This window comes from Sorex araneus, chromosome 2 (assembly GCF_027595985.1).
Source record: "Sorex araneus isolate mSorAra2 chromosome 2, mSorAra2.pri, whole genome shotgun sequence".
In the NCBI taxonomy this organism is placed as follows: Eukaryota; Metazoa; Chordata; class Mammalia; order Eulipotyphla; family Soricidae; genus Sorex; species Sorex araneus.
In genome coordinates, this window is record NC_073303.1 from 79,964,099 (window position 1) to 79,989,380 (window position 25,282).

General features: G+C 37.9%; 1 protein-coding gene across 1 annotated transcript in view; it reads left to right on the plus strand.

Moving 5' to 3' along the window:
- The window catches only part of ARFGEF1 (ADP ribosylation factor guanine nucleotide exchange factor 1), a 123,886-nt gene that overhangs the window by 14,372 nt on the left and 84,232 nt on the right, over positions 1-25,282 (plus strand). The window contains exons 2-6 of the mRNA XM_055127761.1: positions 17,909-17,939; positions 18,780-18,936; positions 20,472-20,618; positions 22,460-22,639; positions 23,532-23,808. Coding sequence (XP_054983736.1) covers positions 17,909-17,939; positions 18,780-18,936; positions 20,472-20,618; positions 22,460-22,639; positions 23,532-23,808 — 792 coding nt within the window. The remainder of the gene's footprint in view (positions 1-17,908; positions 17,940-18,779; positions 18,937-20,471; positions 20,619-22,459; positions 22,640-23,531; positions 23,809-25,282) is intronic.

The following is a 25,282-nucleotide window of genomic DNA, read 5'->3' on the forward strand; positions in this document are numbered from 1 at the left end:
TTTGGTTTGTTTGGTTTATGGACCATCCTTGGCTGTGCTCAGGGCTTACTCCTGGCTCTGTGCTTAGGGATCCCTCTTGGTGGTGCTCAGGGGACCGTATGGGATGCTGGGGATCAAACCTGGATTGGCCAAGTGCATGGCAAGTGTACCTTGCTTGCTGTACTATCTTTCTGGCCCCAGGGAACATTTTTAAAATACCTTGTTGTTCCCAATTTAATGCTAAGCCTGAGAAATGTAAAGGATGGCCTTTGCTTATATTAAGGAACAAATTGAAGGACATGAATACATAAAATAATTTCAGTATAATAAACTAAGTGTTGTAGTGATAACCAGATAGGGCTTTGAGAAGAAAGACAAATATAATTTTTCAGCCTGGGCATTTAGGGGAAGACTTCTTGGAGATGATAACTATTCTAAAAAATGGTATTTGTTAGCCACAAAAAGGTGGGTAGAAACATTCTGAGGAGAAAAAACCACCATTCACTAATGCATGAAGGGCTGAATAAACAAAATAAGAGAAATTTACTCAGCAGATTGGAATTTGGAGAGGATGGGGCAATACCCGTCAGTGCTTGGGCATCTATGTGGTGGGGATTGAGCCCAAGCCTTCCAAATGCAAAGCTTATACTTCAGCCCTTTGAACTGTTTTTCTGGCCCGAGATTGGTATTTTAAGTATCTTTAAGTGTCTTTAAGCAGGAATGGTAGGGCATAATAGACTGGTTTTTTGGGAATAGTGAACATAGAGAACAATTGAGAGATTTTCAATTTGTCAGTAACTGGAACATGTCACTGAAACAGCCTTGAAAGCCTTGCCAGGCAAATTGGGAGGTGACAGTGGAATTCCAATCAGAGGACATAGTTCCAGTCAAAGCCTAGATGTGTGAAATGGCAGATCACTTTAGTATATTTAGAGTGTACTTCATTATGGAATCAAAGGAATTTTAGAGTGTCTTGTGTGTCAGTCAATCTGAAGAGCTTCAGACTTATTCAGAGGTCTCTCTGTTGCTAATATTTGAGGCCACAGAAGTGAAGATGAGTGCATGATCTCAAAAAGCAGAAGAGACAAAGCAAATTCAAGGAGTTTGTAACTTTTTATGGAACATTAAAATAATGTAATCAGGACCTGGAGAGATACTGCACTGGTTAAGGAGCTTGCCTGCATGTAGCAAACCTCAGTAAAACCCTGACTCCACATGGTCCCCTGAGCATTGTAGGAAGTGACTTCTGAGCATCACTGGGTATAGCCTCCAACCATCCCACTCTCCCCCAAAATCAATTATAAGATATTTAAATTTGCTAAGTAAGGATGTGGACCTAAGCATCTTTTGCTTTTTAACATCATATTTTACATTGACATATGGTAAAATGGACTTTTTGTTACATCATTTTATGAATTTTAACACAGGAACATATGTGTGACCTCAATCACAGAAATCTGTCACATGATCTTTTAATACCCTGTATACTCTTCTCCCTATTACTAATCTCTGGTCCTATTCCGTGTCTACATAGTTTTCTCTTTTTGAGAATGTCATAAACATCAAATCATATAGTAAATTAGCTTTTCAGACTGGCTTTCATCGTGACCTGAAAAGTTGTTATATATAATCTTATTTCTTTTGAAAAAACTTTTTTTGGCAGTACTCAGAATTGATCACAGGACATGACACATACATGTGAGGGAAGCATGTAATATGCCACCCAGCCCTTAGTTTTTCCCTTTTTGTTCCTGAATAATATTCCATTTAATGAGTACTATAGTTATTTTAAAAATATACTCATGGAAGAACATTTCAGTTTCTAGTTTTGAGTAGTATGATTACAGTAAACTTTAAAAAAATATTATTATTTGAACATGATTTTCATTTATGTGGAATAGGTATATTTGGTAAGTATGTGTTTACTTTTCTAAGAAACTTTGAAACAGTTTGCTGAAGTTACTTCTGTTTACATTCCCACCTATTGTTCCACATAGTTTTCCTAGTTTGAGAGTGTATTAACTGTTTTGAAAACAATAGGTGTGTTGTAGTATAGTGTATCTTACTGTGCTTTTCATTTTTATTTTCTTAGTGGCTAATACTGTTGAGCATCTTTCTGTGTATTTGATATATGTCTATATGTATATAGGTATATAGATAGCTCAAATCATATGTATACATCTCTCATATAACATGGAAAGATAATAAATGTATGTATCTATACACATATTCCTACTTGAGAGTCTTAAAACTTTTGCTTATTTCTTGGTTGTTTTCTTACTGTTGAGTTTCAAGTTTAAAACATGCATATTCTATAAAAGCCTGTTTGTATAACTTTTTCATTTTAACTCTGGGTCACAGAAGAAAAGATTTTAATCTTGATTAAGACCAATATATTAACCTGCTTTGATTGTGAATTGTTTCTCAACACAGTTTGTTGAAAAAACTATTCTTCTTCCATAAAATTGCTTTTGCACGTTGGTCAAAACTCAGTTGACTAAGGCTATGTGGATAGTTCAAGCAGTAGAGCTTAGGCAAGGACCTGGGTTTTATCTCCTCATACTCCATATTCTCCCTTTTGCCCCCTGTCCCTCATAGCACTTGACTGTCAGGACCAAAGCACCAACTGCTGAGCATCACTGTGAATTCCCTGACACACACCTTCAAATATATGATTATCTAATCTTTGATAAGGGAGCAAGAAATGTGAAGTGGAGCAAGAAAAACCTCTAACAAATGGTGCTGGCAAAACTGGATAGCTACATGCAAAACAATGAGCTCAGATCTCTACCTAATACCATGTACAAAAGTTAGATCAAAATGGATTAAAGACCTCAACATCAGACCAAAATCTATCAGGTACATTGAGATTAAAGACCTCAACATCAGACCAAAATCTGTCAGGTACATTGAAGACAAGGTTGGCAAAACCCTCCACAACATTGAAGTTAAAGGTATCTTCAAAGATGACACGCCACTGACCAAGCAAGTGGAAACAGATAAACAAATGGGGCTATCTTAAACTAAGAAGCTTCTGTACCGCAAAAGAAACAGTGACCAATATACAAAGACAGTTTACAGAATGGGAAAGGATATTCACCCAATACCCATCGGATAAGGGGTTGATATCAAGGATATACAAGGCACTGGTTGAACTCTACAAGAAGAAAACATCCAACCCCATCAGAAAATGAGGCGATGAAATGAACAGAAACTTTCTCAAAGAAGAAATCCATATGGCCAAAAGGCGCATGAGGAAATGCTCTACATCACTAATCATCAGGGAGATGCAGATCAAAACAACAATGATATATTATCTTACACCACAGAGACTGACACACATCCAAAAGAACAAAAGCAACCGGTGTTGGTGCAAATGTGGGGAGAAAGGGACTCTCCTTTACTGCTAATGGGAATGCTGACTGGTTCAGCCCTTTTGAAAGACAGTATGAATGATTCTCAAAAAATTAGAAATTGAGCTCCCATTTGACCCAGCAATACCACTCCTAGGGATACATCCCAGAGAAGCAAAAAAGTATAATAGAAATGATGTCTGCACTTATATGTTCATTGCAGCACTGTTTATAATAGCCAAAATCTGGAAAAATCCTGAGTACCAAAGAACAGATGACTGTTAAAGAAACTTTGGTACATGTACACAATGGAATACTATGCAGCTGTTAAGAAAGATGAAATCATGAAATTTGCATATAAGTGGATCAACATGGAATGTTAAGTGAAATGAGAAAGAAAGAGAGGGATAGACATAGATTGCACACATTTGTGGAATATAAAGTAACAGAATGGGAGACTTACACCCAAGAGTAGTAAAGATAAGGACCAGGAGGTCTGCCCCACAGCTTGGAAATGGCCTCACACGCTGGGGGGAAAGGCAGCTCAGATAAAGATGGGAACACCAAGTAAAGGATGTTGGAGGACCCGTTCGGGTTGAAAGATGTGTGCCAAAAGTAGACTGTAGACCAAACATGAAGGCCACTCACTACCTCTATTGCAAACCACAACACCCAAAAGGAGAGAGAACAAAAGGAAATGCCCTGTCGCAGAGGTGGAGTGGGGTGGTGGGGGATGGGGTGGGGATGGTGAGAGTGATACTGGGAACATTGATGGATGAGAATGGGCACTGGTGGAGGGATGGGTAAAGGATCATTGTATGGCTGAAATACAAACACGTAAGTTTGTAAGTTTGTTACTGTACCTCATGGTGATACACTAATAAAAGATTTAAATTTTTTAAAATAAAATTGAGGGGCTGGAGAGATAGTACAGCAGGCAGGATGCTTCCCATGCATGTGGCTGACCTGAGTTCAATCCCTGGCACCTTATATGGTCTCCTGTGTCCTGAGCTCAGAGCCAAGAGTAAGCCTGATTACCACTGGGCATGGCCCCCAAACATATCTAGCCAGCTATATCAATTGACTGTATTCCTACACGTTAGTATCTGGACACTGTCCTGTTTATTGGTCTCTCTGTTCTACACCCAAAACTTATTCCCCAATACCTATATCCTCTCCTTCTGGGGTGCCTATAATTCTTATGTTCTTTCTCTTCAGATTGTCCCCATAGGTCCCTCATTTTCCTTCATTAAAAAAAATTTTTTCCCCCTTCTGTGACTGAATTGAAAGTATAGAGGGTAGGGCATTTCCTTGCAATTGGCCAAACTGGGTTCTATCCGCAGCTCACCATGGTCCACAAAACCTGCCAGGAGTGATCCCTGAGTGCAGAGCCAGGAGTAAGCCTTGAGCACCACCAGCTTTGGTCCTCAAATAAATGAACTCAATTTTTTTCCTTTCTTTTATTCTTTTTTTTTTCCCTTTTTGGGTCATACCCGGTGATGCACAGGGATCACTCCTGGCACATGCACTCAGGAATTACCCCTGGCGGTGCTCAGGGGACCGTATGGGATGCTGGGACTCGAACCCGGGTCAGCTGTGTGCAAGGCAAATGCCCTACCCGCTGTGCTATCGCTCCAGCTCCTCTTTTGTTCATTTGTGTGTGTGTGTGTGGTTGTATGACTTCTTGTTGAGCACACGAATAAGTTCCTCTGCTTCTGTCATTCTACTGTTTATTTCCTATAAAGCGTGTTTTAGTTCTCTTGCCACGCTCCTCTGTTTGGTAATCAAAATTTTCTCATACTTTTTCTTTTCCTTGTTGGATCTCTCTGCTGTTGACCAGCCTAAACAGTATCACTTTGAGTTCCCTTTCAGTGATATAAGATAGCTTTTATGCTTAGGGTTCGTCCATAGTTTTTGTCATGATCCATTAATAGAGGTGAATTCCTGTTTTCTCAGTATTCCTGGCGAAGGTGCAGTAGGCATTTGGCTGATTGTTTCTTTGTCCTGTGCAGGGGCGGTGACCTGACTGCTCTTCCTCTCTAGTCACATGTGAACACACTTGTGCTAGGTGTGGGGGCGACAGGGGCAGTCCCATATGATCTACCTGTGTTAGTGGAATGGTATACAGGTTGTTGTGTCTCCAGACGCATCACCTCCATTTGTTTGGCTTCCAACTGGAATCAGAACGGGTTAGAGTGGAGGCCCCTGGTGAGCAGTTGTGCTACATGGGCAAGGTGGAGCACATACTACTTATATCTCTGTGGGTGTCTCATTGGCTTGGCCTCCCTTCTGGAGCAGAGGAGGGGGTAGGTGGAGACAGGGTAGACAGTAGCCATACTCCATCAGTGTGTGACCTTAGATGTACCACTTGGGTATGTCATTTTCTCATATATAGACTGTCAAAACAGTGAGCATCTATTTCAATCTTGGTATAGGATTACCAAACTTTTTCAAGGCATATGCAGTGCTACCTTACTTGATTACTACTCAGTTTATGTTAGGTATTATGTGCAACTTGTGATAAAAATCAGAGGCACTTTAGTGAATATAGTTGATTAGGGAAATGCAAACATGGAACAAATACTTGCTATTCTTGAAGTAGCCCATCAAGAGTGCTGCTAAGGAGAAATGCATTATGCTGTAAAGTGTGTAAGAATATGATTTATCCTGGATGTATGTAAGGAGGGGAGGTGTTATGGATATCAGGAATACTCTATTAAGTATCCTTAGTTAAAGTGGTAGTAATTGAAACAGCATGTATTTTAATAAAGACACACCCTTAGATTAATGAAATAGATTGGAGTATCCCGAGACGGGCCCTCAGGAATATGATCAGTTAATCTTTGATAAAGGAATGAAAAATATGAAGTGGAGGACGGAAAATCTCTTCAACAAGTGTTACTGGGAAAATGGGTCAGTTACATGTGAAAAACTCAGACCTCTTTTAATGCCATGTACAAAAGTCAAATCAAAATAGATTAAAGACTTTGATATCAGACCTGAATCCATAAGGTACATAGAGGAAAATGTAGGCAGAACTTTCCATGACGTAGAAGCTAAAGGCATCTTCAAGGATAAAACACCACTGACCAAGCAAAGATAAACAAATGGGACTACATTAAACTTAAACACTTCTGCACATCATAGGTAACAGTGACTTTGATTTAAAGACAGTTCATAGAAGGGGAAAAGTTACTGAACATTCATCTGATATATTAGTATCCAAGAAATGTTAAGACAAGGCACTGGTAGAACTTCAGAAGAAAAGAATACTCAAAAATCAAAAAATGGGGAAAAGAAATGACAGAAACTTCATCAAAGAAGAAATCTAAATGGACAAAAGGCAAATGAAAAAATATTTTGCATTACTAATCATCAGGAAGATGAAAATCAAAACAACAGTGAGATATCTGTGGAGAGAAAGGGACTTTCATTCATTGCTGGTGGGAGTGCTGACCAATTTAGCCTTTCTGGAAAATGATGGGACATACCTCAAAAAACTAGAAATTGGGTAGATCCTGGGAATATACCCTAGGGCCCACAAACACAATGCAGAAAAGTCATCTGAATTCCACTGTTCATTGCAACTTTATTCACAAGAGCCAGAATCTGGAAATAACCCAAGTGCTGAGAACAGATAACTGGATAAAAGAAACTATGTTAAATCTACACAATGGAATACTGCACAGCTGTTAACTAAAATGAAGTAATGAAATTTTCTTATACATGGATGGACCTGGAGAATATTATGCCAAGTGAAATGAGTCAGAGGGAAACGGAGACATACAATGGTCACAATCATTTGCAAGATATAAATAAAACAATATGAGAATAATACCCAAAGATAATAAAAAATGAGGACCAGGAGGAGGTTTGGCGGAGTGGGGAGTGCAATTAGGACAGAGAAAGAATCACTGTGACAATAATAGTTGGGAATAATCATTCTGGACAAGAACTGAGTGCTGAAAGGAGGTAAAAGGATATGAGTGATGCCCTTTGGGCAACGATATTGCAAACCACAGTGCTAAAAGGAAGAGAGCGAAAGAGGAGAGAGAAAGGAGAAAAGGAGGGGGGAGAAGGGGAGAGAGGAGAGTTTTTTGCCGTAGAGGCAGGCTGGGAGTGGGGGTGGGCAGAGGGAAACTGGGGACATTGGTGGTGGGAAACGAACATGGTGAAAGGATGTCTATGGAACATTGTATGATTAAAACTCAATCATGAACAACTTTGTAAGTATTTCATATAATTCAATAAAAATTAAAAGGAATGAAAAAAATCATAGTTTTTATGTTATTTCATAGGGAAAATGATGCTTAATTGAGAGCATGGAGATTTCAAGAACGCGGATCAAAACTCAAAGGGAAATAACCAATCTGCTTCCTACAGTGAATTCATTCTTATAAAGAGAGGTATATTGAAAGCCTAAAAGCCTGTTAAAAGGTATATTATGAAGCCTTTTTAATATTATAACTGATACTACCTTCTGCTTTTGAAGTTTGTGTCACAATGGAACAGTATGCAAATTTGTTCAGTTAGGGTGTGTAAAAAATATTTTTTAGAATCTGTTAAAATGAGGATTGGAGAGATAGCCAAGGGGTTTAGGTGTGTGCATTGCATATGACTCATCCGGTTCAGTCCCCAGGCGCACATATCTCCCTTCATCCCACCCCAGCAACACCAGAATACCTGGGGTGATTCCTGAGCACAGACAATGGAGTAAACCCTGAGCACAAGGTATTCAGTCACAACAAAGAATTTGCTTGCAAGGTATTCAGTTACAACAAAGAGTTTGCTTACAACGTATTCAGTCACAACAAAGAGTTTGCTTGTTCTGAACATTAAAATTGTAGGTGTGTCTACAGAGACTGGCACACACACATTTAAAAGAACAAAAGCAACCAGTGCTGGCGTGGATGTGGGGAAAAAGGGACGCTCCTTCACCATTGGTGGGAATGTCGACTGGTCCAGCCTTTCTGGAAAACAATATAGACATTCCTTCAAAAACTAGAAATTGAGCTTCCATATTACCCTGCAATACCACTTCTGGGAATATATACCGAGGATGCAAAAAAGCACAGTAGAAATGACATCTGTACCTGTATATTCATTGCAGCACTGTTAATAGCCAAAATCTGGAAACAACCCAAGTGCCCTAAAAGAGATGACTGGTTAAAGAAACTTTGGTACATCTACACAATGGAATACTATGCAACTATTAGGAGAGATGAAGTCATGAAATTTGCTTATAAATGGATAGACACGGAGAGTATCATGCTAAGTGAAATGAGTCGAAAGAGAGGGACAGACATAAGAGGACTGCACTCATTTGTGAAGTATAGAATGACATCACATGAGGTTGACACCCAAGTAGATACAAAGGCCATGAGGATTGCCCGATAGCTGGAAGCCTGCTTCATGAGCAGAGGAGAGAAGGCAGATGGGATAGAGAAGGGATCACTAAGAAAATGATGGCTGGAGGAACCAGTTGGGATAGGAGATGCATGCCGAAAGTAGATAATGGGTCAAGCACGATGACCTCTCAGTGTCTGTGTTGCAAGCCATAATGCCCAAAAGTAGAGAGAGAGTATGGGGAATATTGTCTGCCATAGAGGCAGGGGGGGTGGGAAAGGGGGGGGTATACCCAGGATATTGGTGGTAGGGAATGTGCATTGGAGGAGGGATGGGTGCTTGATCATTGTGAGATTGTAACCCAAACATGAAAGCTTGTGACTATCTCACAGTGATTTAATAAAATTTAAAAAAAAATTGTAGGTGTGTATGAGAGAAAGAATAAATTTTCACATGCAGTTTAATAAATCAAATTCAGTGTTCTTATATGTGTTTGTGATGGTTCACATTCTTAATATGAAAACTAATTTTCAAGGTCTTATTTAATCACACGTGTGTTGGGAAAAAATAGACTAAATTTGGTGTTTAGAAATATTCACTACTGGGGCTGGAGCGATAGCACAGTGGGTAGGGCATTTGCCTTGCACATGGCCTACCAGGGTTCAATTCCCAGCATCCCATATGGTCCCCCGAGCACTGCCAGGAGTGATTCCTGAGTGCAGAGCCAGAAGTAACCCCTGAGCACCACCGAGTGTGACCCAAAAAGCACTGTAGCACTGTCTTCCAGTTGTTCATTGATTTGCTCAACCGGACACTAGTAACATCTCCATCGTGAGACTTGTTACTGTTTTTGGCATATTGTATCGAATATGCCATGTGTAGCTTCCCAGACTGTGCCTTTAGGGTAGGTCTCTCGGTAGCTTGCCAGGCTCTCTGAGAGGGGCAGAGGAATCGAACCCAGGTCAGCCACGTGCAAAGCAAACACCCTACCCACTGTGCTATCGCTCCAGTCCGACCCAAAAAGAAAAAAACATTCAGTGCTGTATCAAATATATAGTTTTATTGTCTATAGATTTTTAAAATGCGTAAATGTTTATGAATTTACTGGTTTGTGCATAGGTACTTTTAAGATTGTTTAGTAAGTAATTTGTTGGATCTTGGATTTATGATACATTCACATTTGTGGCTACAAATGAGCATAACATATATAGGCTGAGTTATTGAACATTTTCTGGTACCAGAGGTACTTAACAACTTATTCATTTCCCCTTCATTTTAATTTTAAATTGGAGCTTTTGTGGGGCTAGTTTTTAAGATGTAAAATTTAGAAGAACTTATCAAAGTAACATTCAAAAATTTGGTTTATTATTAGTGACATAATATTATAGAATAAATTTTACAAGCTTCAGGTGTGTGTCACTGAAAATCAACCTGTTATTTTCTGTGTTCCAGTTTACTGTTCCTTTTCCCACTTCTCTTTAGTAACCACTAATTGACCTTATAGTCTAAAGTTTTATTTAGTACATTTGTATATTCTAGCAGCATATGAATAAAATCACATGCTGCTTTGGTTTCTTCCTCTACCTTGTATTATTGCAAATGGCAGGACTTTTTCCTTATTTACAGCTTTACTCCATGACAAACTTCTGGTATAAACATAATGGTATATGATAAATTTCATGGTATATGATAAATGAAAAATTAACTGTTTATCAGATGTTGGATACAGTTTATTTCTAGTTCTTGGCTGTTATAATCCAGGCTGCAGTAAACTCGGGAATGCATCAACCTCTTTGAGTTAGTGTTTTTCTTTTTTCAGATAATTTCTCAGATGTAGGATAACTGAATCATGTGGAATTTCTATTTTAAATTTTTTAGAAACATAGATACTGCTTTTTATAATAGCTGACCACTTTACATTCTCACCAGTTAGGAAGAAGGGTTCCTTCCCTTCACATTTTCTTAATATAAGCTTTTTTGTCTTTCGGATAATAAACATTCTCACAGATGTGATATCTCTGTCATGTTGACTTGCATTCTCTTAGATAAAAGATTGTGAAACCTTTTTGTGATCATATTTTTTGTGATAAAGATGTTGTTGATCATCTTTATCTTCTTTAGAGAAGTGTTGGCTCAGATCTTCTGCATTTTTTTTTATTGCCAATATTTCTGAGTTCTTGTGTATTTTGGATTTAACCTGGGTTAGCCATATAATAATGCCCCATTCAGTGGTATGGCCTTCTGTTTTGATGAAATTTTCTTTGTCTATTCCTATTTGTTTATTTTTTACTATTTTAGTCAAGTAGTCAGGTCCCCATAACATCTGTAATGTCAAAGTGTACCACCTATTTTTTCCTCTATGTATTTGAACATTTCAGACCTTATATCCATTTTAATTTTTGTATATGATATTGACTTCTTTGTTAAAACCCTGAATGAACAATTTGAGGCTCATTTTTCCTGGTGGCTGCATGGTATTCTATTGTGTAGATGTACCATAGCTTCTTTATCCAGTCTGTTCTTGGGCACTCAGGTTGTTTCCAGATTTTGACTATTGTGCTTAGTGCTGCAGTGAACATAGACAAACCCAATTAGATCCAAACAAAGCACTTTCACACCTTTTTAATCGCTCCTGATATTCTTAAGATATACACAATTGGATGTTGCCATTTTCATTTTTTAAAAATTGTCAGCTTGGGGGGCTGGAGTGATAGCACAGTGGGGAGGGCGTTTGCCTTGCATGTGGCAGACCCGGGTTTGATTCCCAGCATCCCATATGGTCCCCTGAGCACCGCCAGTGCAGAGTACAGAGCCAGGATCGCCAGGTGTGACCCAAAAAGAAAAAAAAAAAAAGCGTAAAAATTGTCAGCTTGGTGGGAGGGAAACTGGGAACATTGGTGGTAGGAATTGTGCAGTGGTGAAGGGATGCGTGTTGAAATATTGTATGACTGAAGCCCAGTTATGAACAACTTTGTAGATCTGTGTCTCATGGTGATTCAATTGGAAAAAAAAAAAAAGGAAAAGTAAAGAGTGGCAGACTAGGTTTTCTCATTTGGGGCCCTCAACCCATTATTTTTTTTCTCTCTACTGCAGTTCTCTTAGGCAGCCAAGCCTGAAATGGAATGAGGGGCTCTGATTCATCAGGCATTTTCCTTCCATTATTCCAGAGCTGTCGATAATACCTGTTTTACATTGAGCATAATTCATGAGTTGTATATCTACTAATAAGGGTGTTGGTTTTTATTTTTACTTTTGCAGACAAAAAAAAATAGTACTCTCCAAACCAGGCAGTTAGTCAGGACTTCTGGCTTTATGCTCAGGGATTACTCCTAGCAGTGCTGGGGAGCCATAGCTGGTGCTAGGTGTCAAACATAAGTCAGTCATTTGCAAGACAATTACCCTCTAAATAGTGTTACTAAGTAGGTATTGCAATACTCTCTTTCTTGTTCCACTTACAGGGATGTAAACACTTAGGACAATTGCTGATTTTTCACCATAGTCACTGCTAGTTGTTGATGGTGGGTGCCTGAGATAGAATGTTGCCTGTTTTTCCTATCCAAATGCTAATCTCTTAAATCATTTCCATAATTTGTGGTTTCTGTAAACTTTTACTTGTTTTTACTTAGAGTTTTTTTCTTTTTTTTTTTTAACATTTTTTTTTTCTTTTTTTGGGTCACACCTGGCGATGCACAGGGGTTGCTCCTGGCTTTGCAATCAGGAATTACCCCTGGTGGTGCTCAGGGGACCATATGGGATGCTGGGAATCAAACCCGGGTCTGCCGCTTGCAAGGCAAATGCCCTACCCGCTGTACTATTGCTCCAGCCCCGAGTTTTTTTCTTAAATTTGATTTAGTTGTGTTTAATACTTTAGTGATTAAATACAAGTGTCATTAGGTACACTTGATTTTGAAGTCTGGTGAGGATTTTGCTTTGTATTTTTATTTTAAATACAAAGTATTTAAAAATATTTTGGAAACAAAATTACTGATGAAAATATTTTCTGTTAAAACAACATTTTTGGTTTGGTTTGGTTCAAAACAATAAGATTTCTATTTAAATCAATAGGAAGCACATTGGTTTTCTTTCCTTTACTAATGCTATTTGCAGTGACTGGTGGGTATACCGTGGTTGGTTGTGATACTCTACACTTGGTTGAGGTGCTCAGCAGGGATTGCAAATCATTCTTCAGTGCTCATACAGTCGGCCATGGTGTTCATGAGAGGTCATACTCTTTTAGTTATGGAGCTTGCAAGCATGCTTGCTAGTAGTCACACTATTTAGTTTTTGTTTCTGCGTATTTTATTTGTAGTGCTTGCTGAGGATGGCCTGTCTTAGTTGTGATGGGCTCTGGGATGGTTACATAAATTTCAGGAATATAATGCTATCATACCACACTTACCGCCAAATACCAATATCCACCCACCTCAGTGCATTTGGCCCTCTTTGATTTCAGATTCCTCCCTTGGTAGCCTCAGTTATGGTGTTAAGATCTTGTTTGAGGGCTTGTTTTCATTGGGCATGGTTGCCTTGCTTTGTTTCTTTATATACCACACCAGTGAGATCTGTGCTATTTATCTTTCTTCTTCCAACTTATTTATTTTAACATTCTATCCACAGTGTAGCAGGCCAGGTTTCATTTCTAACTGCTGAATAGTATCTATACTACTGAGTATACTACTGTGGAATATATATACCACATCTTCATTTTCAACACGCCTGTCTTTGCATACTTGGGTTGTTTCCAAATCTTGGCTATTGTAAACTGTGTTATAATGCATATAGTTGTGCATATATCTTTTTGAATTAGTCTTATGGGGATGGTTTGTTTGGGGGCCACACCCTCCATGCTCAGGGAATTATTTTTGGCTTTGGGCGCAAGAACTACTCCTGATAGACTAGGGCGACCATATGAAATGCTGGGATCCAGCACAGGTTGGTCACATGCAAGGCAAACTGTGTGAATCCCACTCGCACACGGGCTGTGAAGACTCCTTTCACGTGGGGATTACACATTAACAGACGTTCATGGGCTCTTTGGGTGGCTCTCTTTTGCCGCCTGCGTTCGTTGCTCTCCAGCCGCTTCTCCACCCGGGATGGCTGTTGCCTTAGACGGATGAAGGAAGAACGAGGGCCAAGCTGTTTGCCGATTAGTTGCCATTTATTCAGTCTCTCGTCTCTCCCAGCTCTCTCCTACCCTCTCTAACTCGCTCTACAACACTCTTCGTGACTCCTCTCCAATCTCCCCAGCCACTCTTACTGTCAGCCTTCTTTCTAAATCGGTGTCTCTCACAATCTCTTGTCCTCTTCTGTCGCTGTCTCTCTGTAAGTTTGTCTATCTCTTTCCACCCTCTACCTCTGCAGCAACCTTCTTTCTCCTACTTGTAGTCGCTGTTTTTCTTCCTTCACCACACCTCCCCAACCATGCCTCCCCATGGGAAGTGCAATCAAAATGTTTCTTCCAGTCTTCCTGACCACCTGCAGCCTACAAGGGCAAAACAGCCCGTGAGATGTGTTTCTCCTCTCCTTAGACCTGCAACTTGATTAACGTTTTGTTTTTTTGGGTCATACCCAACAATGCTCAGGGGTTACTCCTGTCTTTGCACTCAGAAATTACTCCTGGTGGTGCTTGGTGACCATATAGGATTCTGGGGATAGAACCTAGGTTGGCTGCGTGCAAGGCACACTCTCTCCACTGTGCTATTGCTCCAGCCCCTTGATTAACATCTTTAATTCTCCTTCCTAATGTTTACCATTCTGTATGGACACAGTAATAGACACTTTTAGGCTTGTAGGGTGACTCTCCTGGGGATATCTCACTACAGACTCAGATTCCAGTGCTCAGGTCAGATCAATTATTCTTAACCCCAGCAGGATCCAAATCTAGTTACTACTTTTTGGATCATGACAGAATTTGTCCATGACCAAGCTCTTAACTTATAGTTATGCATTAGGGCACCTTGGCCAGAGCCATTTCGATGCCAGGGTAGCTCATAGCTCACCACTTGCTCTGGGTCCATCCGGTCTCATCAGGACCCTGCTTTTGGGGCTCTAGGAAGTAAGGGCAACTGAGGCGTAAGTCTAGAGAGCAGATGTCCAGGAGGTAATATTATCTGGAGCTAATCAATTCCCAAGCCATAGGCTTATCTTTTTAACTGTCTTTCTGTATCCATACAAAAAGCAACTGCTCTGAAGTAGCTAACCATGCAAAGGACATTGAGGAGAAGAGAAAGATAATATTTCTAAGTCAAAGTCTGATCAGGAGACAAAGGTAATTGATGGTTGGAGGGCAGTCAACAAACACAAGCTCCCAGTGGCCAGGGAGGAAGGGCAAACCAACATTATCCTACAGCAAACGTCCTACCTGCTGCACTGTCTGTCTGACTGTAGTCTTACAGTTTTTGGATTGATATCTAGTTGTAGAGTTTAAGCATATCTAGGTTATCTACGCAAAGAGCACAATGACACTAACTCAAAAATGGTACTCACACGCCCATGTTTATGTGGTTCTTAATTTAGCTATCACTAAGTACAACTATGACTTTTTTTTTTAAACACATGAACTGACCCATTCGGGTTGGAAAATGCGAACTGAAAGTAGACTATAGCCTGAATATTAAGGCCACTCAATACCTCTATTGCAAACTACAACACGCAAAAGGAGAGAGAACAAAAGGGAATGCCCTACTGCAGAGGCAGGGTGGGGGTGGTAAGAGGGATACTGGGATCATTGGTGGAGGTGAATGGGCACTGGTAGAGGGATGAGTAAAGGATCATTGTATGACAAATGCAAACACGTAAGTTTGTAAGTTTGTAACTGTACATCACAGTGATTCTCTAATTAAAAATTAAAAAAAACACATGAACAGAGATAAACGTAGTAGGGGAATAACAAATGCCCATATGCAACAGAAACTGAGAACATGTTTTCAGTAGAAACCTTGCAATAGGAGAGGGCTGGTGGCTGGACATCAGGATGCAGGTAGGAGATAGTGGGTTAGTAGTGGAAGGAAGCAGACATTCTGGCAAAGGGTGTGGTGCTTATATACAAAACCCTATTATTATTGTAAACCATAGTGCCCAGGATAAAAAATAATTTTAAAAGCATCAATATGTACTATATGCCTGTATATATAAAAACATTTGTATGTATTATATATTATTATATGTAAAATTAAATATATATAAAGTATTTGTCAAGTACCTCTTAATTATGATGCTCTAATACACATCCTGGTAAGCATGATTAGTTTGTTTTAGTAGAATACTAAATTTGTTTTTTGTCTTATATGCAGTCAGCCCAGGTTTGATCTCAGGGACCATTTTGTATGGTCCCCAAGCACCCGCAGAAGTATTTCTGAGTGCAGAGCTAGTAGTAATCCCTGAGTATCACTGGATGTGGCCCAAAAACCAAAACCAAAACAAAATTTGTTTGGTTTATTTCTGTTTTTTCCTTAATAGTTGAGAGTTTGAGCCAAGAGATAGTACTGTAGATAAAGTGCTGTGCTTTGCTTTGCATACAACAGACTGTAGTTTGATTGTCAATACCACAATGCCACATGGTCACCTGAGCATTTCCAGTGGGTCAGTACTCCTGGGTCCAGCACCAGGAATAACCTCTGAGCACTGCTGGGTGTGGTCCATACAAAGCAAAAACAATTGAGAGTTCATTTTTTGTGTTGTTATTATATTGAGGGTCAGTCTGAAGCAAACTTTTTACACCCTTGACTCATTAAAATAGAAAAGTTGACTTTCGGGGCTAGGGTGATAGCACAGCAGGTTTTGTCTTGCACGCGGCCGACCCAGGTTCGATTCCCGGCATCCTGTATGGTACCCTGAGCACCACCAGGAGTAATTCCTGAGTGCAGAGCCAGGAGTGACCCCTGTGCATCGCCAGGTGTGACCTTAAAAAGCAAAATAAAATAAAATAAAAATAAAAATTCTTATAAAAAAAAGTACACTTTCCTCAAAGGCTGTTACTGTTTTTAAGTGAGAAAAACTAAAAAGGATCTCTTTCGAGTATGTGTATAGATACTGTTTTTAGAAATATTTATTTGTACTTAGGCATAGATATATTTGTATGGTAGCAAGCACTGTAGCACTATCCTCCCATTGTTCATCGATTTGCTTGAGCGAGCACCAGTAATGTCTCCATTGTGAGACTTGTTACTGTTTTTGGCATATCAAACATGCCACGGGTAGCTTGCCAGGCTCTGCCTAGTGGACAGGATACTCTTGGTAGCTTGCCGGGCTCTCTGAGAGAAATGGAGGAATCGAACTTGGGTTGGCCAAGTGCAAGGCAAACACCCTACTCGCTGTGCTATCGCTCATTTGTCTGGTAGTGGTTAAAAAGACAGAATCAGGAGTTAGATTACTTAGAAACCTGAGTTAGCACATACACAAGCCATGGAGCCTTGGGCAAGTTACTCTATTTCTTTGCTTCAGTTCTTAAAATAATACATGATAGTATGTATATCATGGAGTTTTTATGAGGTTTATAAGATAGTATATGAAAAGTTTAAAAATGCTTAACCAAGTGGGGTGTTTTTTTTTTTTGGTCTGGATACCAGTGATTAAATGTGAGGTATGAGAGGTTCATGTGAGTCTTGTAGTCTAACATTGAGCTATAGCCCCAACATGGAAACAGGTCTAATGAGTAAGCCATATTTCATAGTCTATCAGTTAAATTTAAGGCTTCTATATTACGGGTGTAATCTATCTAATTTACTTCATCCCTCCTATGTATAAACAGTAATAGGGAAAATTTCTCATTAAGTTGGACATGTATAACTTAGTGTGTCCTATATTACTATAAATAGAAAAGTTGGTTAGATATAAATACATATACAGTCTTACTTGATAACTTTATCTTAGTCATATAGATGGTGCTTTGAGATTGTTTTTCCTTCACTCTGCTTTGTGATTTTTTTTTTGTGACTTGAATACAACTTAATACTCTGCTAATATTAATGCTTGTGGATACTTACTTGACAAACTTTTGAGAAAAGGAATTGCTTTGTAATAATTTGTGGCTTGCCCGCTTATAAGGTAATTGAGTATAAATCTTTAGTATACATTTATAGCTGAGTGTTATAAAGTTATTTTTGTATCTGGCTTTCACTTGAATTTGCGTCTTCTTGTAGAAGATACAAATTGGTTTATAAAACTTTAATTTACTTAGTAATTATTCTGTTTTCAAGTTGTCTGATGTATGATTCTTTTTTTCTTCACAGAGGAAATTAAAGTTGAAACAGAAAAACAGAGGTTTGTGAATTTTCTTTCCTTTAACACAAAATTAATTTTTAATAAGTTTTTAAGAAATATAATTGTAAGAATACTTGGAAAAATATTTCAGTTAAATATATTTCAGTTAAATATAACTCATAAAAAAGACGAATTATATTTAAAATGGTAGTGTGTGATACAAAATAGGTATACATTCAAACATTTGCTTAAAGACATTGATTTATTTTTAAAGAAATTACTGATTTTTTTTTTTAAAAAACAGTGTTATTTTGCCAGGGGAGAAGGTGGTGGGATGGGGTGGGGGGAAGGTGAGAGAGGAATTGGGTTTTGGGTTTTTGGACATACCTGGCAGTGCATGGGAGTTATTCTCAGCATGGTGTTTAGAGCTGGCTCAGGGGACCATCCAGTTTTTGGTATCCAACTGGTGTTCTTATGTATAAGGGAAGAACTCCTGCCCTTTGAGTTACCTTCCTGGACTGAATGGTGTTATTTTTATTTTTTTCTTTTAGATTAATGATAATTCAGAATTTTGATTTAAGGACAAGTAGAAAGACTATTGTTTTTTTAAAGTCTTGTGTTAATTTATTGAATAGTGGCAATAAAATATTTCTATAATGAAAATGTTGTAAGGTCTTTAAAAGAAATTTTAGGCACAAATATGCTGTCTTATATTTATAGTTTTGGCCAATAATTTTGACTTGTAGTAAGTAATTCAAAGATTTTTGGTTTCCTCTTGAAGTAAAGGAAGATAAAGAGTTGTTGAGCAAAATTCCTTTTTGGACTGAAAATTTGTGGGTTTATGTGAGTTTATCATCAATATAATAATGTAATATTCTAATCAGACTCTTTTTCATTTAGTCCTCCTCATGGAGAAACAAGAGCTGGATCAGGCACCCTTCCACCAGTGAAATCAAAGACAAATTTTATCGAAGCAGACAAGTACTTCTTGCCCTTTGAGCTGGCATGCCAGTCCAAATGCCCCCGCATAGTTAGCACTTCTCTAGATTGTTTACAGGTCTGTATAATACAACTTTATATAACTGTCTAATTTGATTGGGTTTCTAAAATATTATAGTGGTTCAGGTATTTTCTAAGAAAGTCTTGAATATGCTTTTTGTGGTAAAAAAATTAATGGTTGGCTATGTTCAGATAGAAAATAATAGTTACAAAAAACTTGTTTCTAGTTGAATGATAGCAAACAATTATTAGCTCAGTGAGAAAAAAAATTTAAGGGAGGTGATCAATAATGAAAATTTTGGTCTGTCTCTTCCATTATTACAATAACAATATTTTTATACATGTGTTTCATAAGCATCATCCACTTGGAAATGATATTATTGAATGCTATTTTATAAAAACTTGCAGATTACTATTGACAACTTAATATTTATATTCACTATTAGATGTTAGCCCTAAACTTCATTTATGTAGGAAAATTCCTTAAATCTTTCATGCTGTTTATATACAGTATGTCTGCGTGCATTTACATGGGATCCTTTTGATGTTTAAGACAAACCTGCAAGTAAAGAATTCCTCTTCACATATTCTCATTATTTGAGGATCATACCTACTTATAATCATACAATCATGTAAGTAGGTATGTAAGATCATACCTACTTACAATCATAATCAACTAGGAGATGACCATATCACTAACAATTTAATGATAAGATTATTTGGTTTGTGATTTTGTCTATCCTGGGAAATTAAAATTAAAATGTCGTAAGACCCTTTTTAGTTTGGCATTGTGGGAAGAGAGAGGCTCAGTCAGGAAAGGGACCACTACAGCAGTGATAGAGGAAAGTGGTCATTGTGGATGAGGCTTGGTGTTAAAAGGATGTCAAGCAGTATGAGTGATGCACTATCAGTATAACTGTGCTTAGTAAAGGGGAAAAAAAAAAAGATTTCCTGCTATGGAGTCAGGCTGCGGTGGAGGTAGAGGTGGGTAGGAGGAGAACTGGGGACACTGGTACATGGAAGTCGACACTGGTGAAGGGTTTGGTGTTGGAATGTTGTACACCTAGAACCCAATCATGAATAACTTTGTAATTCCTGGTGATTTATATAAAGAGTTATGTTAAAGGGAAAAAAGACCTTTTTTTCCAGACTATAAGGTAAGGATGAAAGAAAATATCTGTTTATTGTAAATATTACATAGTACCGGGTTTTCTGCACATTATGATATCTGATTTATAAAGAGATTTGGGGTTATTTGAATATTTGAGATATTTTTCATAAAAATAGCATCAGTAATGTCTAGATAGAAACAGTAAACTAATATTAATGTAATAGAGTAAGTTCTGTAGTCTAACTTGGTCAAAATATTGCATTAAAGGTTTTCTTGTTTATGTGTTTATATGGTTAGTCAAAGTAGAAATAATTTTATATTTATAGTTAAACTTCAGGAAAAGTTAATATAGTCTTGGCTGTGATCATACATTAATCCTTAATGTAAATTTTTTTAATGTTTAATTATATATTCTAAGTTTAATACATATTTTGGTATACAAGTCGACTTAAATAGGATCTTTATCTTCATTTTCTTTTCAGAAACTTATTGCTTATGGACACCTGACTGGCAATGCTCCAGATAGTACAACACCAGGCAAAAAATTAATTGATAGAATTATTGAAACAATTTGTGGCTGTTTCCAAGGTCCTCAAACAGATGAAGGTGTTCAGTTACAAATAATAAAGGTAAATGGAATGGTTCCATAAAGTGAATTTTTATTCGTCATCTATTTTACAGTCAGAAGCCTTGAAAATATTTGGTGGGCCATGGAGAGATGGCTCAAAAGTCTGGAAATACTTGCTTTGCATGCAGGAACGCTGAGTCTCTCCCCTCCCTCTAAGCACCACATGGTACCTGAGCACTATCAGGAGTGACCCAAGATTTTTTAAAAAACTAAAATGGATGTTGGAAGGCCAGTTTGTATACTTCCCATCTAGTATGGATGTCATTTGGGTACTTTTTAGACCCCCATATTGAAGTACTTTGTTACTTACTACTAAGAGTTCATTAGAAAAATATTAGCCCAAATTCTTTTTTTTTTTTGAAATTCTTTATGAGACTTAGAACCCAGAGTTTCCAAAAAGTTTCCAGTTTCTGACACATTTATCATATATATTTTATCTTTTGAGCTCTAGCTATCAGTGTGAAGCAATGGTTTTCAACCGCTGGTCCATGAAATGGTGACTGTCCATAAGTGTAAAAAGGTTGAAAATTACTGATATGAAGGTCCTGTGGTCCCTCTAATTTCTTCTGCACTGATGAGACCCTTTTATAATCTTTTCTTTTGACCGATGCTTCATCATGTGGTGTATTTGTGCACCTACTTTACTGGTTTATTTGTACCTGTCCATTTGCTGAACCTACTCAACAAACCCTAGTCTTGGGCTTGTGCTATAACATAATTAGATGGTCAAGAATTTTTAAAATGTTACAATTAATATTAAAAATCATTCAGCTATGTTTTTTGGCAATTACAAGTGTTGGGTTTTGCTTGTTTGTTTGGCGGACATACCAGTGGTGCTCAAGACTTACTCCTGACTCTACACTAACGGTCACTCTTGACAGGACTTGGGGAACCAATAGGGTGCCTGGGGTTAAATACGCAGTGCTGATTCACAACATAAGGCACAAAAGATATGATTCCTTTTGAGAAATTATAGGTAAACTGAAAATTAACATTTATTAAATTAAATTACATTAGAATATACATCATGGGATTATTTTAAATACTTTACTGTGAAACATTTATAAACATCTTTAATGATAACACCTTCTGTATTTAGTTTAATAGCTCATATATTGAATTTTGTCGATAAAAATGTTCTCAGAAAAAATTAAGTGAGAAAATGTGCTGTCTCCAAAGTTGACTGTTTAATTTCTGTATATGCTATGGGGCATAACTGTCTCAGAGAATATATGTACTCTATAGGGTTTATTTACCACATGTGCTTTAATATGGTGGACTGGAGCGATAGCATAGCGGGTAGAGCATTTGCCTTGCACTCGGCCGAACCAGGTTTGATTCCTCCATCCCTCTCGGAGAGCCCGGCAAGCTACCCAAGGTGTATTTGATATGCCAAAAATAGTAACAACAAGTCTCACAGTGGAGACGTTACTGGTGCCCGCTCGAGCAAATCCATGAACAACGGGACGACAGTGTTACAGTGCTTTAATATGGTATGTCTTCTGTGGACATGTCATATTTTTCTCTTGTGTGAACGTTGTGACTTCACGTATTTTAACAAACTAAAAACATTTCTATTACAATGATGTTTTGTGTCTGAGTTAGGAGAATTATATAGAAAACAGAACAAAAGGAAGAAAACAAGTTATTTTAGTAGTTAATATAATCAGTAGAGACAGAAATTCTGTGTGTATAGGTGTACCATAGTATCTCTGAGGTGCATTCTATCAAAATGGAAATGGTGTCAGAAAGTTTCAGTTCTAAAATAAAAAATTTGAACTCATGTATTTGTGCTCAAACTGGATATAGAAAATTAATTTAAATTTATGTTCTTTTTTTAAGGCTCTACTTACTGCAGTTACATCTCAACACATAGAAATCCATGAAGGAACTGTACTGCAAGCTGTGAGAACATGCTACAATATCTATCTAGCAAGCAAAAATTTAATCAATCAGACAACAGCCAAAGCTACTCTTACTCAGATGCTAAATGTTATCTTTGCCCGTATGGAAAATCAAGCAGTAAGTACTAAAGAAACAAGAAACCTTGTAAAATATTTATCTTTGTGGAAATTATTCTTTGAGAACAATTTTCATTAGTCATGGAAACAAGAAATTTGATCACTAATGGACATGGTGTTTTTCATTCTTGTTAGGTGACTGATAAGGCAGAAACATTAATGTACAACTTGCAGTTTTATTAAGTGTAATTGTATTTTTAATTAAGATAGTTGACATGGTGACCTAAGGTATATTTAGTACAAGCTACCTGTGGTGGGCATATTCGATATGCCAGAAACAGTAACAAGGCTCACACTGGAGATGTTACTGTTGCCAGCTTGAGCAAATCAATGAACAATGGGATGACAGCGCTACAGTGCAATACTGAAAAGCTCCTTCCCATATGTTTCGAATTTGTCAGTTTAGTCCCCAGCCTCTCTATGCAGCCTTGATTACGAATTTTTCATGTCTTTCTTCGCTTTATTTTTTTATGTATAAAAGCCAGTGTATGTGTTTCATTTTCCCATCCGCTCTTATTCCTATCATGGTTAAACTTTCATTTGATTGAAGTTCTGTTATTGTAACAATCAAATTATTCCAAGGTCATTAAAATTAATTTAGCTTGTGTTAGGTAAAAATTTACATCTTTGAAACAACGTTGGTAAGAGGATATATCATGAAAATCTTCTCTCAGTTTTTATCCCCTGAGAAGTAACTCAGCTACTATTACTAGTATTTAAAATTTTTAGAAGATTTCTGTTCTTTATTTTGGATGGACTATAGTTTCTCAGTCTTTGAGGCATGGTGACTTACAAAGTCATAAGTGAAGTCATAAGGACATAACTGAATATAACATCTAAATTTTAAGTAGTGTGTTTTACTAATATTGTAATTGTTCTCTGTTCCTTTCCAGTTGCAGGAAGCAAAACAAATGGAAAAAGAACGTCATCGACATCAGCAGCATCTGTTGCAATCTCCAGTAAGCCATCATGAGCCTGAATCACCTCAACTTAGATATTTGCCACCTCAGACTGTTGATCATATACCCCAAGAACATGAAGGGGACCTTGACTCCCATGCAAATGATGTGGATAAAAGTCTTCAGGATGATATAGAACCTGAAAATGGATCTGATATTTCCAGTGCAGAAAATGAACAGACTGAAGCTGATCAGGCAACAGCTGCTGAAAGTAATCTTAAGAAGGGGTTGTTGGGTTTATCTGTGTGTATGTTAAAGGAATAGTATCAAAAGTGTTTTTGGTAGTGGAAATGTGGAAAGGCACCTGATATGTTGTGTAGACTTTTTTCACCTAGGCAGTAAAAGTTAATTTTACTTCAACCCATAAGACATTTACTTATGATACTATGCATTCATTAGCATCTCATGAACATAAAATTCTCCACTAGCTTTTTCACTCCTGGTGAAATTCAGGTCCTACCCTATGCAAGGCATGTGCTTCAGCCCTTTTGAATATCTCCTCAGTCCTATACTGGTTATTTACTATTTATAAGGGTTAATTTTGATAGACCAAGCATTCATAGTCCTCAAGAAAATAAGAGTGTTTAGTGCTTATGTGATTTACATTTTGCCCTTGCCAAAATTTCCTCTGCTTTCACTATACTTACAATGGGGGCTTTTTTCCCTTATTTCTTCATCTGTGCATTCAGAAAATATTCATTTGTTATACTGTGACACGCACCTCCCCCCCATCACCACCACCCGCGCACACACACAGGAGAAAGAAAATTTCCAAAGAAATGACGCCCAGGAGAGAAGACTCATTTATCTTCCCTTTAGGAGTGATAACAGATCGGGTAGGGCATTTGTCTTGCACGTGGCTGACCTGGGTTTCGATTCCTCCGTCCCTCTCGGAGAGCCCGGCAAGCTACCAAGAGTATCTCGCTTGCACTGCAGAACTTGGCAAGTTACCCGTGGCGTATTGGATATGCCAAAAACAGTAACAATAGGTCTCACAATGGAGATGTTACTGGTGACATTGATGAGCAGTGGGATGACAGTAAATCGATGAGCAGTGGGATGACAGTGATACAGTGATACTGTGACCTAGGCACTTTGAGACGTGGAATCAAGAAGCTGATCAAGAGAGATTCATAGCTTGAAAGGTGTTCATGGTCTGACAAACATGATATAATTGGTAATTATCCTGCAAAAAACTTGCTTGCAGACTTACAGATGAGAAGGATCTACTATATATGAGATACAACTTAGAGTACTCTATCCTATATAGGTAGGGATTATACATAAGACATAGTTCCCTCTGGCATAGTCATAATTATTTGTCTTTAAGGGTCTTTTTTCGTCAAGTAAGGTCCATTAATTGATTAAGAGAACATGGTCTTTAGTTAGATTACCTATTTTAAGTTATGCTTACAGGTATGAATTTGTACATGGTAAATTGGTTTCATGCTGATCTATTTCTGCCAGTTAATTTATGTAAGAATTGGTAGCTAGTAAATAATTTTGGTATATTTTTAATTTATGTATATTTAGTTATGTTAGATTCTAAGTAAATTTACTAACTAGAGTAGAGAAATAGAAAGTTTAAAGGTAGTGTAAGGTGGTTGGGAAGAGTTCGCATGCAGGAGTTCCAGGTTAAAGCCCACGGACTGTGCAGATCCCGAGCTCTGTGCCATCAGTAACCT